The sequence below is a fragment of the Kryptolebias marmoratus genome, linkage group LG22 (genome assembly GCF_001649575.2).
Source record: "Kryptolebias marmoratus isolate JLee-2015 linkage group LG22, ASM164957v2, whole genome shotgun sequence".
Lineage (NCBI taxonomy): Eukaryota > Metazoa > Chordata > Actinopteri > Cyprinodontiformes > Rivulidae > Kryptolebias > Kryptolebias marmoratus.
The window spans coordinates 16,262,393-16,275,310 of record NC_051451.1 but is presented as its reverse complement, the minus strand read 5'-3'; the positions used below and the strand labels follow the sequence as shown (position 1 = coordinate 16,275,310).

Below are 12,918 nucleotides of genomic sequence, written 5' to 3'. Positions count from 1 at the left end.
GGGGGGGGGGGGAGGAAATGCTTATAAACGCTCTCCTGCAGTTAACATAATAACTGAAGCTTTATACGTCCTAAAAACTAAGATCTGTGACAGAAATTTTAGAAAATTTGATGTGCCGCATGTCTTTCCATACCGATCAATCTGCTTTAGACTCCCCTGTACTGGTTTTAGCTTCACATCAACTCGCCCTACACAGGACAAAACAAAAACTGAATGTTCAATTTACTTTACCAGCTTTGACCTAAACATCCCATTGTTTTACTGCAACAACAAACCAACTTTGGAGAAGATGAATGCGTTCCCTTTAAATTATGAACAATAACAGCAACAAAACTAAACATTATTTTCATGCAAATCAGCTCAGCTACTAATTGCCTACCTGGATAAGGAGGAGGAGGAGGGGGGGGGACTGAAAATCTGACATGCTGACCCCTACAAGTCAGGAGGAGAGCTCCATCCAGCCCAACTTTAACCACCACGACCTGCTGAGAGCCCCATTAAACGATGCGCCCAGCCGGCCACCGTACCCTAACACCACATCAGCTGCTCGTCTAGTCTGAACACCAGCTAAACAGGCAAGGAGCCTCCATCTTCAGCGCCAGGCCTACGAGCGGCCACGAGCAAACGAGTGATTTTAGGAAACGGAAGACAAGAAGAAGAAGAAAAAAAAGGCAAAGTCACCGATAATTTCGCAATTTAAAGCCGAGTCCCCGAGGAGGGGTGAATGGTCCGGTCCCTGTTCAAACGCACAATCGCATGCAGCAGTGTCCACTTTAACAGGGGGCTGGGGTGGAAGGGGGGTGTTAAAAAGCAGAAGAAGATGAAGAAAAAAAAAAGAAACTTTTACGGCCGTGACGCTTGTGTGCTAGCTGCTTTGACAGATCCAGCCGTGTCCCCGCCGAGCCGAGCTCCCGGCTCTCCGCTGACATTTTCTGGATCCAGCGATGAAACCATGACAAGCAAACCCCCTCCCTCCTTCCTCCCTCCTCCTCCCCACCTTACCCAGAAAAGCTGTGGGGAGGTAAAAACACACGGAACACAAGGAAGGATACATGTTAAGTCCAAGTCGAAACCATCCTCCTGGTATCTCCTTTTGTTCCGACTGACAATTAACTTTATTTTCGCAGTCATTGTAGCCATATGGGATAAACGGCAAATATAAAGAGTTTTTTGTTTGTTTGTTTATTTGTTTCCTGTTTTTTGTTTTGTTTTTCTCTCTCGCCTTTCCTTTTTCTCGTCTGTCTTGCAGTCTGAAATTGTGCAGGTCCCCCTCGCGGAGACGTGCGCTAAGCTAGCCCGCGGAGCTAGCGGCGGCTGTCGGTGGACGCAGGATTAGAAAGGAGAAAGAAAAAAAAAACAAAAAAAAAACAGGCTTTCTCTGGATCATAAAGACGGGGCCTTCCCTCGCTCCGCTCCGCTCCTCCTCCGGCGCAGGCCCCGACTTTTCCCCGAATCCCGCGGCTCGTCCTCTCCTGCAACAAAACTCGCTCTCCGTCGCTGCTGCTGCTGCTGCTTCTTCTTCTTCTCCCTCCTCCACCACCACCACCACCACCCCCTCCGGACCAAAAACGCATGCAGCGACCCTTTCCGAGAGACGCTCCGAGGGGGTCGGGCCGAAAGCGGCGGGGCTCGAGGAGAGGAGAGGCGGCGGCCGCGGTCGGAACGGCGAGGCGCTTAGTTGGCGAGGACTCCGCCGGCTCTCGAAGCCAGGCCACCAGCGAGACGTAGCATTAGCCGCGCTAGCCTCCTTTCTCGAGCCAAACGCCTCCTAACGATTCAACATTGTCGTCGACTGATTGCCGAGAACACATTTGAGGAAAAAAATAGAAAAGGAAAAAGTCCCCCCAAAAAAAGAAAAGTGACAGACTCCACCCAGGCTGTATATAGGTTATACAAAAAAAGATCAGTAGTCCGCGCGGGCCGATTTGACAGTTTCGTCCCGGGGAATCACCTTCTTTTTCTGGCTCCAGCTGAACTCTCAGGCTCCCGTCATGGCCTCCAACCGAAGGGAAAAAAAGAAGCTAGAGCAGGCTGGGATTTTACAACGCGCATCCCTCCGCCGTTACTGTATCTAGTCCCGGCGATTAACCAAAACCAGCGAGCTCCGAGTTAACTAATATCGGTTAAAATATTCATATATGACGTGGATAAGCAACTAGTTACATTAGTAGCTGTCTGAAAAGTAAAAACGAACTCGTTCTCGCGTGCTCTCTGGCGGAGGGATAAAGCGTGTGTGCGCGCGGCGGTTCCCTTCTGTCAAACTGGTCACGTGTGGCTGTAATTAGGGAAGTTTCCAACATAATGTCACTTTTCGTGGTTTTAACTGTCATTTTAAATTGCAGAACGGTGGTTCCTAATCTTTTCTTCTTTTTTTTCAGCTTCTGTCGCACCAATAGCAGCGGCGGAAGGCTTGTGACCCCGAATAACGTCGGTTTAAGCGCAGAAACGTCCTGAACAGGCCACATAAAACAAAGACACGGGCAGCCTTGAGAACTTTAGTTGCTGTTTTTAAAATCAGTTGACGACTACAGTTTTATCACTTTGCATAATTATAGCAAAATATGCAATGAGCAGTCAGTTTAAATGTTTGTTTGATTGTTGGTGTTTGACCCATATGTATCCTGACCCACTGATGTAGATGTAGCACACCAATATAATATGTTTTTGTATTGTTGCAAAGGGTATTTACTTGGCTATCTTCATAAATTAAGTCAAACCAAACAATATTTTCACCAATCATTCATGCTAGGGTTCAGGTCAAGTTGTTTAAGGTGCACATAATGTAAAGATCTGCAACGTAAACTAAAATATGGAAACATTTCACCTCACGTACACAAACAAGAAAGCCTATATGCTCTTCTGTGTGTATTTTAAAGCACGTGGGAAGCATTTTCTTTTGTGTATTCTTTTCTACAATCAACCTGGATGTCATTTGTTAATAAAAAGAACTAAAACAAATTCCAGTGCTTACGCTCCTTTAAATATAACACTAAAATAAGCCAGAGAAAATAGGTCACCGTTAGAAAAACTTTCCCAAGTTGATCAAATTGAAAAGTTGATGATGTTTCATTTTAGCACCACATTATGCAGATGTGTCTAAACACTAACCAAGCGATCGGTTAAAATGTGGCAGAAAACGAGTGACACAGTTTGGGGAATGTATGCAGTTTGATTGGAGATGCTTAAGTTAGTTGCCTGACACGATCCTTTCTGTTATCACTTGGGTTCGCTTCCCCAAAAACCAACATCAGTCCACATCTGTAACCCGGAGGGGCGTGCTTCAAGCTCAGCTGTGGACGTGAAAGGATCACATGACACAATGAGCACCGTACGTGGAATCTTCGTAATGCACCGAGGGCACAGTTCAGCAGATTACCTGGAACAGGTAAAAGGGGTTACCTGGAACATTGCGGCTTAAATGATCTGATCCTGTAAGGCTCACCAGGAATCCACTTCTTACACAGAGGCTGGGTCTTCTCATGAGCAATGAGCTTACCTGACGGCTTAATGGCTGGTAAAACTGTTCGGCGAGCCCGAGTTCATTGGTGCATTATTACCCCTGAGCCAAAAATGTCCAAAACACCTTATTAAGGATCTATCTACAATTAAAAACATTGTTTTTCGTATAAATGGGCAATACATGCTGCATTAATTCACAAAATAAGGGATTTAAGCTGATATGATCAGTGCAAATGCTGTTTAAAATTCTGTCAAAGTAAACAGGCAGCTTTTATTTTGTAGTTTCTTGCAATCTCTAAATACCGGACTTGACCAGCAGATGGCAGCATTGTGCCTTTGCCTGTGCAGCCTGTGGTTGCCCCACAGCTCAGGGCGACCTTTATCCCAACAGTAACAGCACGTACTTTGAGCAGAGTTTAATTAAAAGGTATGTTGCACAACCAGTAGCACACAGGTGAATCAAACATCAGAGCACGCCGTTTATGATTCACCCGGTCCCGTCATCAAGCAGCGATTCATCCCAGTGATTCACGGCGGCAGATGATTTCTTTTTTTTATTATTATTTATTATTATTACTGCATTTCGTCTCTCCAAAACTGCACGGCCTGAATACGAGGTCCCACTTCATGATGCCACACAAATCTCAGATGTTTCACAGCGACACGTTACAACCAAGCACAAATCTAAAACATGGAGGCGGTTACAAAACGACGTAGCTTTCATTCATGTTGTACACGTAAGTTCACATACATTAAAATAATTGTCTGAATGCTGCAAATATAAAATCTAGACGTGTTTCTCCATTAGTTAATATCAAAAGTGATTTCCCTCCTTTGGGATGTGCTCCTAAAATTGCACTAGAAACAATAATAATAATTAAAAAAAAAAAATATCAAGTTATCTTTAATTTATTAAAATACAAAGCTTAAGTTAATATGTCATTAAAAAGATAAAGGATTTATAAAAGTATTATTTTATGTAGATATTTATAAAAAAAGAAGCTTTTTCTTCTTTAGATCTTCATCTTTTAAAATCCAACAGGAGACCCGTCCCACGCCAACCCACCCAAGCCTAAGGGACTAGTTTTTTTTTGTTTGTTTTTTTAAGAAATCAGTCAGTCCCACCTAAAGTACTCCAGAAGTAAAGCATGTATAAAATCCATCCCCTTTAAGAAAGCTTTCATCGTTTCACGGTAAGCTGTGGAATGGCGAGCCGAACAGCCGATTAGTCGCTCTTCTGAAGAGAGGAGTAGTACTCGACCAGAACCTTCCAGGCCTTCGGGGCCATGAATCCGTCGGGAGGGTTCTCCCCGCTCCGAGCCAAGTTCCTCATCTTGGTTCCAGAGATGAACTCAAACTCAGCTTGACTGAAAGAGGGAAGAGTTTGCAGCAATTAGCTCAGAAAAACAGCAAGTTATGGGTTGAAACTGCTTCCTGTTTGCTTTCATTCACTCACCGCTCGGGGCTGTAGAAGTCCATAGCCTTCTTAGTTTTGTTGTAGGCGGCGACCCGGAAGGGAATGATCTCCACTGAGGTGAGGCCCGGGGCCATGGTGAGAACTTTCCCTCCATGGGTGGGATCGTACAAGTCCTGCTTGGTTTCAGGATGAGGCATGCCGGCTGGGTCGCGGCCGACGATGTAAAAGTTCGCCCCAGCGATCATTCTCGCCCTGCAGTGCCACTGGACCTGGAAGACAAGTTGATTTATTTTTATTTTTTTCCCAGCCACGTGCGCCGTCCTTCAAGCGACTCGTTACCTACCTCAGTGGGGCCGGCATACATCATGGGCGAGGGGAAGATGGCGACGACGGTACTGGCCGGGTCCAGGACGCCCTCGTCCAGGACGGCGGCGTGCTGCCTCATCCTCCACTGCAGGGGCACGTCGTCGTCCTTGGTCCAGCCGCCGAGCGGGTGGAGGAGCAGCACCGGCTTCTTGTACCCGCGCTCCAGGAGGCGCCGCCTGGTGTCCTGCATGAGCAGGGCGTGGCCGTTGTGCACCGGGTTCCGCAGCTGGAACGCGAACACGGCGTCTGCGGGGGGAAGGCACAAGCCAGACGTTCCCACGTCAGCACAAACTGGTCGTAATGAGAGCCTTATCGCGGCACTAAAGCTGAGGAACGAGCTGTTTCAGGGCAGTTAATTGTGATAAATGACACAGCAAACAGGAACACCATGCATGTTCAACAACTCTCGCTCAGTTTGATAAGAAATGTGGCCCTGCAACTTATTGGGATTAGTTTAAACAAACCCTTTGAAATTCAACAGCCATCAACCAATCCTCCTGACAAAAAAGAATGGCCGACAATTATTGCTTTATGTCCCACGGCTCTGCCCTCTCTGTTAATCAAACACTGACTCATGTTTGCTAAACCAGCAGCTACTGTATTTTAGAAAATCACTGCTTTGTCAATAAAAATATATGTGTGTGAGGGAAGAGTGTTTCTTTGGAACTGAGGTTTGGATCTATCAGGATGTGGGCGTCGGAAACAAGATTTTTTTTCTCTTTTTTTGGTGGGGGTGGGGTGGGGGAATAATCTCAGCGTATGCCAAGTGAGCATGCATGCAGCTGTAATAAAACACGTCAGGAAGTAAACATCGCCAAAACACACAGTGCTTTATGGCAAAAGGAGAAAAAAAAGAAAGAATTTTGAGCACAGCAGCCGTGTCAAAGTGAGTGAGTAAAATCAGGTCCACACTTAAGGAAAACAATCTATAAAGTTACCATAGAGCTTTCTGATCTGGTCCTTTGTCAAGTTTCTATTTTAGTTTTGTATTTTTTCCTGAAAGACAAGGAGCAGGACTGAATAAACAGCGGCGCGCTTCTCGACTGTCACCTGTCCAAGCTGCTGTTCTCGTTCCTCACCTGCTCCCAAGTTTTTGAACTTCTGCTTCAGCTCCATAGGAGTGTGGCGGTACTGGTCCAGCCCGTCGTTCCACTTGATTCGCTCCAGCACCTCCAGGTCACCGCCGACCAGCCAGTCACCTCCCTCCATGACCATCTGCACAACACGAGTGGAACAGAATCAGCCGTTTCCCGTTGAAATGCGAAAACACTGGAGGTTTTCGGATTGTCCCGTGCGTGCCGGGAGGTGGGGGGGACCTTTATGTAAGGGTGCTGAGGGCAGGTGGTGCCCCACTGTCTGGCGCAGCGCTCCTCTTTCCGGTGGGGGTAGAACTCGGGGTTCCGGAGGATGGCCACGCGCGAGCCCTGGTACTCCAGCACCACGGCTGCGCAGCCGTCCAGCTTCTCCTTGAGCTCGGCGCTCACGGGCAGCACGATGGGGACGGACATGTTGATGGACCCGCCTGACACAAGGGGGGGGGGGAGGAAATGCGCTCAGGGAACAAATACACAAATACAGTCCAACGTTGGGGGGTTAAAGTGGGTTGACTGGGGCAGGTTGGAGCAAAAGATCATTTCCTGGCAGATAACTAGATTACTAGAAAACGTCTCCTGTGAGTTGTTAAAGCTAAAACTAGCAAAACTGTAGTTAAAGCTAAAAAAGGGAAGCAAAGGGTTAGCTGGAAGCTAAAACTAGCAACAGGCTGGCTAAAAGCTACATTTAGAAAAGGCTACCTGAAAAATATAGGTAGTAGTTTTTAGCTACACACTAAAAATAGCATAAGAAGTCAAACATAGGGACCAAACAGAACAATGCTTTTAAAGGAACTGGATGTATTTCTGTGGGGAAATAAATTGTAAATTAAGTTAAATATTTTTGTCAGGTGTAAAAGTTACAAAAACCAAACGTCACAGCGCCCATCTCCTGAATGAGCTGAATGTTTAGATTGCAAAAAGAAGGGTTTGGTCCTCACCATCCAACAGGTTGCCAAAGTGCAGGACCTGGAGGAACTCCCTTTCCCTCATGAAGCCCTTCAGAGGACTGGCCCAGCCCTCGGCCAACACCTGCACCCACTGAAGATCCAACTGAGAGCAGAGAGAGAGAAAACATTACTGAAAGACATTAAAACGGTACAGTTTCAAGCCCCGACACAAGCAATGGGTGTAACCGAGGAACCGCTTGGCTGCGTGGAGTGATTAGTAAAACATCACGCCAAAAGCAGCCCGCTCAGCGGCGTGATGAACTACCTTGGTGATGCCGATGGTGGGCAGAGTGTTGGCGTCGGTCACGGCGAGGCTAAGCTTGTTCTCCGGGACGAAGAGTTCGATCACCTCCTCCAGGATCTCCCTCGGCAGGATGCTCTACGTTTAATACGCGGGGAAAGAAACCAGGACAGTTAATACCCTCTGATACAGTTTACGGATAATGTTTGCCCCTTTTTGCCATCGTTTTAAAAAAAAAAGAAGGTTCAAACATTTAACTTGAGGTACATTTCATAAACAAATACCGAAGGCGGTGGGCGATGGGTAGTCCTTCAAGGAACGCTAGGCCTTTAATTTCTTCGTAAATCCCAGAAATGTTCCCGCTGCGTCACTTTGTCTTGCTTCTCAGGCCGAGTCTTTTCTTACACATTTAGAGCCCTTTGCAGCAGTATTATCTGCAGATCGTAGCGTCCACATTCTTGAGAACAGCAGAGGAGCTTTTAGAGGAAGGAAATGACTTGTGAGCCGCCAAACAAAAGCCGTGGAAGTTCCTGTCCTCTTTTCGTTTTCCCTTTTTGCCTTTCTCGGCTGTGAACTTTTCATTAGTTTGCCGGTGACCCCCGACGCGACTCCAAGCAGCTACGCAAACCTGGAACCAAAACGCTCCGTTTCCTTTTACACAATCTGCATTGTTCTGAAGGAGTCGGGTCGCGCGTCTTGCTCGGAATGTAACGCTGGACGGCATCGTGAACCTCATAAAAGAGGAAGTTACCATGTCTCCTTAACGTGTATAAATTTTATTATTATTATTATAATTTTTTTTATTTGACGTAGCTGCAGTTGTGACAAGATTGCCGGGAGCTAAAGCGCTTCGCCTGGAAAAACGGGAATTTTTCGCTTGAGGGAAATCGCCTGAAACCGAAATCGGATCCACTCGGTACACTCAGAGGAAGCCGTTCAAACGCAGCCTGGCTCTGTGCCAGCATGTTCTACAAGCGCAGAGATTTCCCCGCGGTGATAAGGGCAGGCCGGGGAACCTGAAAAACCACGTTGCCGTGTTGACGCAGCAATTTTTCCTTTTTTTTTTCTTTTTTGGGTCGAGTCACCTGCCACGTTCACAATAGGGCTGTAAAAATCCTACGTGTGTATAACTTTACCAGTCACCTGTCTTCCAGCGAAGCTCCGGTCAGGCAGCAGAAACGCTGACGGCTATTAAAAACTCAAAGACGACGTATTTGAACTGCGTACGGGCTGCACACGTCCGCTTATGCTTTAGAGCCCGAAGAAGAGCAGTTTTAGCAAACCACCGGGCGACCTCCACCCGTTTGACTTCTAACAAATGTGTAACAACTGTGCTGTGGGATAAACAGGGACTGTAACGTGATCCCCAGTGTTTAATATTTACACAAAATAATTCCCATTTCAATTTCACCCCTGAGAAATGTGGTTTTACACAACAAGAATGGTTTAACGTTGCTCAAAGTACACATCTATTGGTCGCCATGGTGTCCTCTGCCTCAGGCTGGATGTCACAAACCTCTCCTCTTCCAGGTCCTTTTTTTTTTAGTTGAGCTTCTGTGATTAACGGAGGACGGTCCTGAGTGCTCATTAGCTCTGATTGTTTGCGTTTCAGGAAGCCAGACAGAGTGCGGCAGCCCCTCCTTGATTATATAGAACTTGCTTTGTGACCTTCATAAAGCAGGTTTGTTTAAATACGGATGCATGTTGTTCTTCAACGCGCCGACAGACGAATCGGCGTTTGGTCACGTCGCATCTTACAGCTTTAGCTCGCAGATTCTTCGACGGCCCGCACGTACCGAGTCTCGGAGCATCTCCAGCAGCTTGTGGATGCAGTCGTTAACAGAGAGGTCTGCGGTTGTCAGAACCAACTCCGGGCTCTCGGGGTGCTCGTAGATGGAGTCGATTCCAGTAAAACCTGGCAAGAAAACGCCAAACTACTTAAAGCACTTGAACTGAGATCCAGGGTAAACACAGCGTGACGGCTACATTGGGTTTGAGTCGAAGTGGTTACCTTTAATCTGTCCGGCGCGAGCCTTCTTGTACAGTCCCTTCACATCCCTGCTCTCGCACAGCTCGAGGGGGGCATTGACGTACACTTCAAAAAACGGCAGCCCGGCACTCTCGTGGATCTCCCTCGCCTCTGTGCGATCCTGCGAGGCAAACCGCCAAAAAAAAAAACAATTAAAAAAAAAAAAAAATCCCTCGTCAAACTCGGCAATTCCGTGCAAGACAACGAGCTGGCAATGGCTGTGGGAGCCATTTTTCTGACCCGGGTGAAGGGAGAGATGAAACTGGTGATGCAAACGAGGCCGGCGTCTGCGAACAGCTTGGCCACTTCGGCAACACGTCGGATGTTCTCCTCGCGGTCCAGGTCCGAGAAGCCCAGGTTCTTGTTCAGGCCGTGGCGGATGTTGTCTCCGTCCAGTGAGTAGCAGGGGATCCTGTGGGAGACGAGATACTCTTCCAGGGCAAAACTGAGGGTGGTCTTGCCGGCGCCTGACAACCCTGGAGGGTACAGTTGACAGGACGTCACGTTAAGCTTTGAACAGGGAAGAAGGAGCCAAATATATGGCAAGCTGTTTGGGTATTTATTCAATATCCTCGACCTCAAGGGGCATTTTCGCCCACTAGTTTGTGACTGCGCTGCACGAGTTGCACATTTGGTTGCACTAGTTCAAGAAACACACTTACCTTTTACCTGTGCCTTACAAGTAAACTAGTAAGCATATAAAATCCTAACCGATCAACACAAATTGTGCCTACTAGTCGACTAGTGACTGTCAAACGTTCAAACTAGTGTCACCTGGTGCAACGTAAAAATGTACCTAATCAACTAGTAAACAACAAGTTGCTCTCTAGTTGACATGTTGCTGTCCTTACCAGCTAACGAGTGCCCCTAACAAATGCCAGCTAGTTGACAAGTGTTCCAAAAAAGTTTACTAGTTAACCAGCAAAGCCAAAAATATTCACTGCTCAACTGCTGCGACTAAATTTGGTCTTGCTGGTTGCCTGGAAGCACCCAAAGTGCTCAGTAGTTAACTAGTTTAATTTTAGGTCACACTAGTTGACTAGTAGGCACATTTGACAGTCACTCGTCGACTAGCATGCAAAGTTTGCGTTGACTGCTTAACATGTAACGGAGTTGATGCTTGCTAGTTAATTTGGTGGACACAGCCGTCAACTAGTTTGGCCCAGTGGTCCAGCAGTGCGTTTTGGGCAACTAGTGGGGAAAAATGGCTGACTTGTATCGCTTTTGTGCCAACTAGTTGGGCAAAAGTGCCACTCGTTGGCTGAAAAGTGTTATTATTATGAGTGTTTGTTGAACTAGTGCGTCAAAATGTTGACCTGGTGTGACCAAATATGCAACTAGTGCGTTGTAGCTGCAAACTAGTGGGTGAAAATGGCTTTTTAACACCAGGGATAGGGAAGAAACACACAAACAGCGTGCAGGCCGAATACTTACCAAGCGTTGGATTACAGTACCTGTGAGCCAGATGGTGCAGCCCCTGAAGCCTCCCCTGGTGCCCACGACCTGGCCTCTCTTCGACCTGCTGACATGGTGGGCCTGGTACACCACGTTGGTGGATCTCACGATTTCCTGAAAGAGACGGCGCGGGACGTCAGACAGGAGAACGGGCGCTGGCGAGCAGACCGCGGCTGAACCGGGTCCGTGTTTGACTTTCAGAGGAGCAGGAGAGAGAGCTGAGGTCGTGGGAGGAGCGGAGGGAGGGAGAGCACCGACCGGACAATGCGTCCAGTGTGCCGCCCGCGGCCCACCAATGATGTGGCACCGCTCGCTTTCCCACATCACCCCACTCTCCCTTCCTTCCCTCCAGCGGCCGGCGTCTCATAACCAGCCCATTCAGCGCGCGGATAGTTGAACGCGCTCCACCCCTGACTGTTTGTGCTTTTCACTGGATCTCGGTCAACACCCGATAACCACAGACGTGGTTCTGTTATCGCCGTCCTCTGACAAGGATTCAACAACCGATTGGGGAAGACGTCTTTATGAATGAGACATTTTCCAACATTCTCTCAGAAAAGAAACCTTCCACCTTCCGTCTCAACCTGTTCCTTATCCTTCGATCCTCTTTAAAAAGAACAGTTTTATTTGAAGCATTTTTTCACAAAATCAACGTATTTTAAAACACTTTTTTTAGGCTATCCTGCATTTAACTAAGATGTTATTAAAACACTTTACCTTGAAACCATTTCATGTCAGTCATTTTTACCCCTTAAATATATTTCATTCTCAAGAACGTGCTCCACTCAGTGGTAGGAGAACCTTTGTCCTCTCGTTCAGGATCTCACAGGAACATTCAGAAAGTCCTCCACCCTGACTGATGTTCTGTTTCTTTCTTGCCTTTCCTCCACCTCTCGTGCGAACAGTCCCGGTACGTTTAGCGTGACTTTGCCAGACAAGATAAGCAGATAAGGACAGAACAACAAACAGAACTGGAACTGTACCGACTCGGTTCCGTCTCGGAGGAGGAAGAGATAAAGGAGCGAGGAAAAGGAGTGTCATTTATGCTGTAGGTGGAATGATTATCTTTGTGAGAGGTTGAGTCAAACTAAAGCTATTCAATGTACAGTTACCCCCAAAACAAACAGATTAGAGAAGCCTCTGTCCGTTACCAAAAATATCCAATGAACCGCCGGGTAAATTATCATCAAACTCGCAGGACGTAATCACTGGACGGGCATCTGCAACTGATTAACCTTTGGAATCGACCCGATTCAAAATGGCCACCACAGCCAGCAGCCATTCAAAAACCCAACAACGGCTCTAACTGAGTCGCCTTTACATGTACTGAGGTCAGATTTGGTGTGGTAGTAGCCGAGACTGCTCCCCCCAGCATATTCAGAGCGCCAACATATTGCACGTTTTCTTTGTTTAAAAGTTTGCCGTCAACCACGTAGAGTCAGCTCCTTCTGTTAGCAAAGTATCCCATTAACCGCTGGCCGGATTTTAGTGAAACTCTCAGAGAGTAATCATTAAATGTACACCTGCAGCTCATTAACCTTCGGAGACGACTCAATTCAAGGTGTCCAGCCATAGGCGACACCAAAAAAATGGCTGCAACTCAGTCGAATTTACAGATATCGAGGGGTCGTTCCAAACATCTTCATGTATCGGGGTAGGGTGATGCAGGGGCGGCGGGCGACAGGCACGCCCTCCGAGGACCGCCGGCCCACAGCATCCACCGAAGCGGCTGCCTGTGCTGCTGCGTCGCCTAGAAAAACTGGGGAGGGAAAAAAAACAAAACCCTCCAAGAAGGCTTCCCTCTGAAGGCCGCATGTCACAACTGTCTTCCGTGACAGGGTGACTCAATCAGCTGCTGACCTGGCAGATGGAAAGCAAAACGTCATGCACCCCCCCCCCCCCCCCCCCCA

The 12,918-nt window shown here is 47.5% G+C and overlaps 2 protein-coding genes across 2 annotated transcripts in view; both read right to left on the bottom strand.

Annotated features, from left to right (window-relative positions):
- LOC108245338 (phosphatidylinositol 3,4,5-trisphosphate 3-phosphatase and dual-specificity protein phosphatase PTEN) overlaps nt 1–2,022 on the bottom strand; it is a 9,457-nt gene extending 7,435 nt beyond the window's left edge. Inside the window, exon 1 of the mRNA XM_017432183.3 lies at nt 1,053–2,022. Within this exon, the coding sequence (XP_017287672.1) occupies nt 1,053–1,140 (88 nt within the window). The 5' untranslated portion in view covers nt 1,141–2,022. The remainder of the gene's footprint in view (nt 1–1,052) is intronic.
- A 1,964-nt stretch (nt 2,023–3,986) lies between these two features.
- The window catches only part of LOC108245595 (bifunctional 3'-phosphoadenosine 5'-phosphosulfate synthase 2), a 9,933-nt gene continuing 1,001 nt past the window's right edge, over nt 3,987–12,918 (bottom strand). The window contains exons 2-12 of the mRNA XM_017432646.3: nt 11,008–11,122; nt 9,794–10,029; nt 9,536–9,674; nt 9,321–9,439; nt 7,549–7,662; nt 7,275–7,386; nt 6,559–6,764; nt 6,322–6,457; nt 5,220–5,488; nt 4,916–5,145; nt 3,987–4,826 (exon numbers count right to left, since the gene is read on the bottom strand). Coding sequence (XP_017288135.1) covers nt 4,685–4,826; nt 4,916–5,145; nt 5,220–5,488; nt 6,322–6,457; nt 6,559–6,764; nt 7,275–7,386; nt 7,549–7,662; nt 9,321–9,439; nt 9,536–9,674; nt 9,794–10,029; nt 11,008–11,122 — 1,818 coding nt within the window. The 3' untranslated portion in view covers nt 3,987–4,684. The remainder of the gene's footprint in view (nt 4,827–4,915; nt 5,146–5,219; nt 5,489–6,321; nt 6,458–6,558; nt 6,765–7,274; nt 7,387–7,548; nt 7,663–9,320; nt 9,440–9,535; nt 9,675–9,793; nt 10,030–11,007; nt 11,123–12,918) is intronic.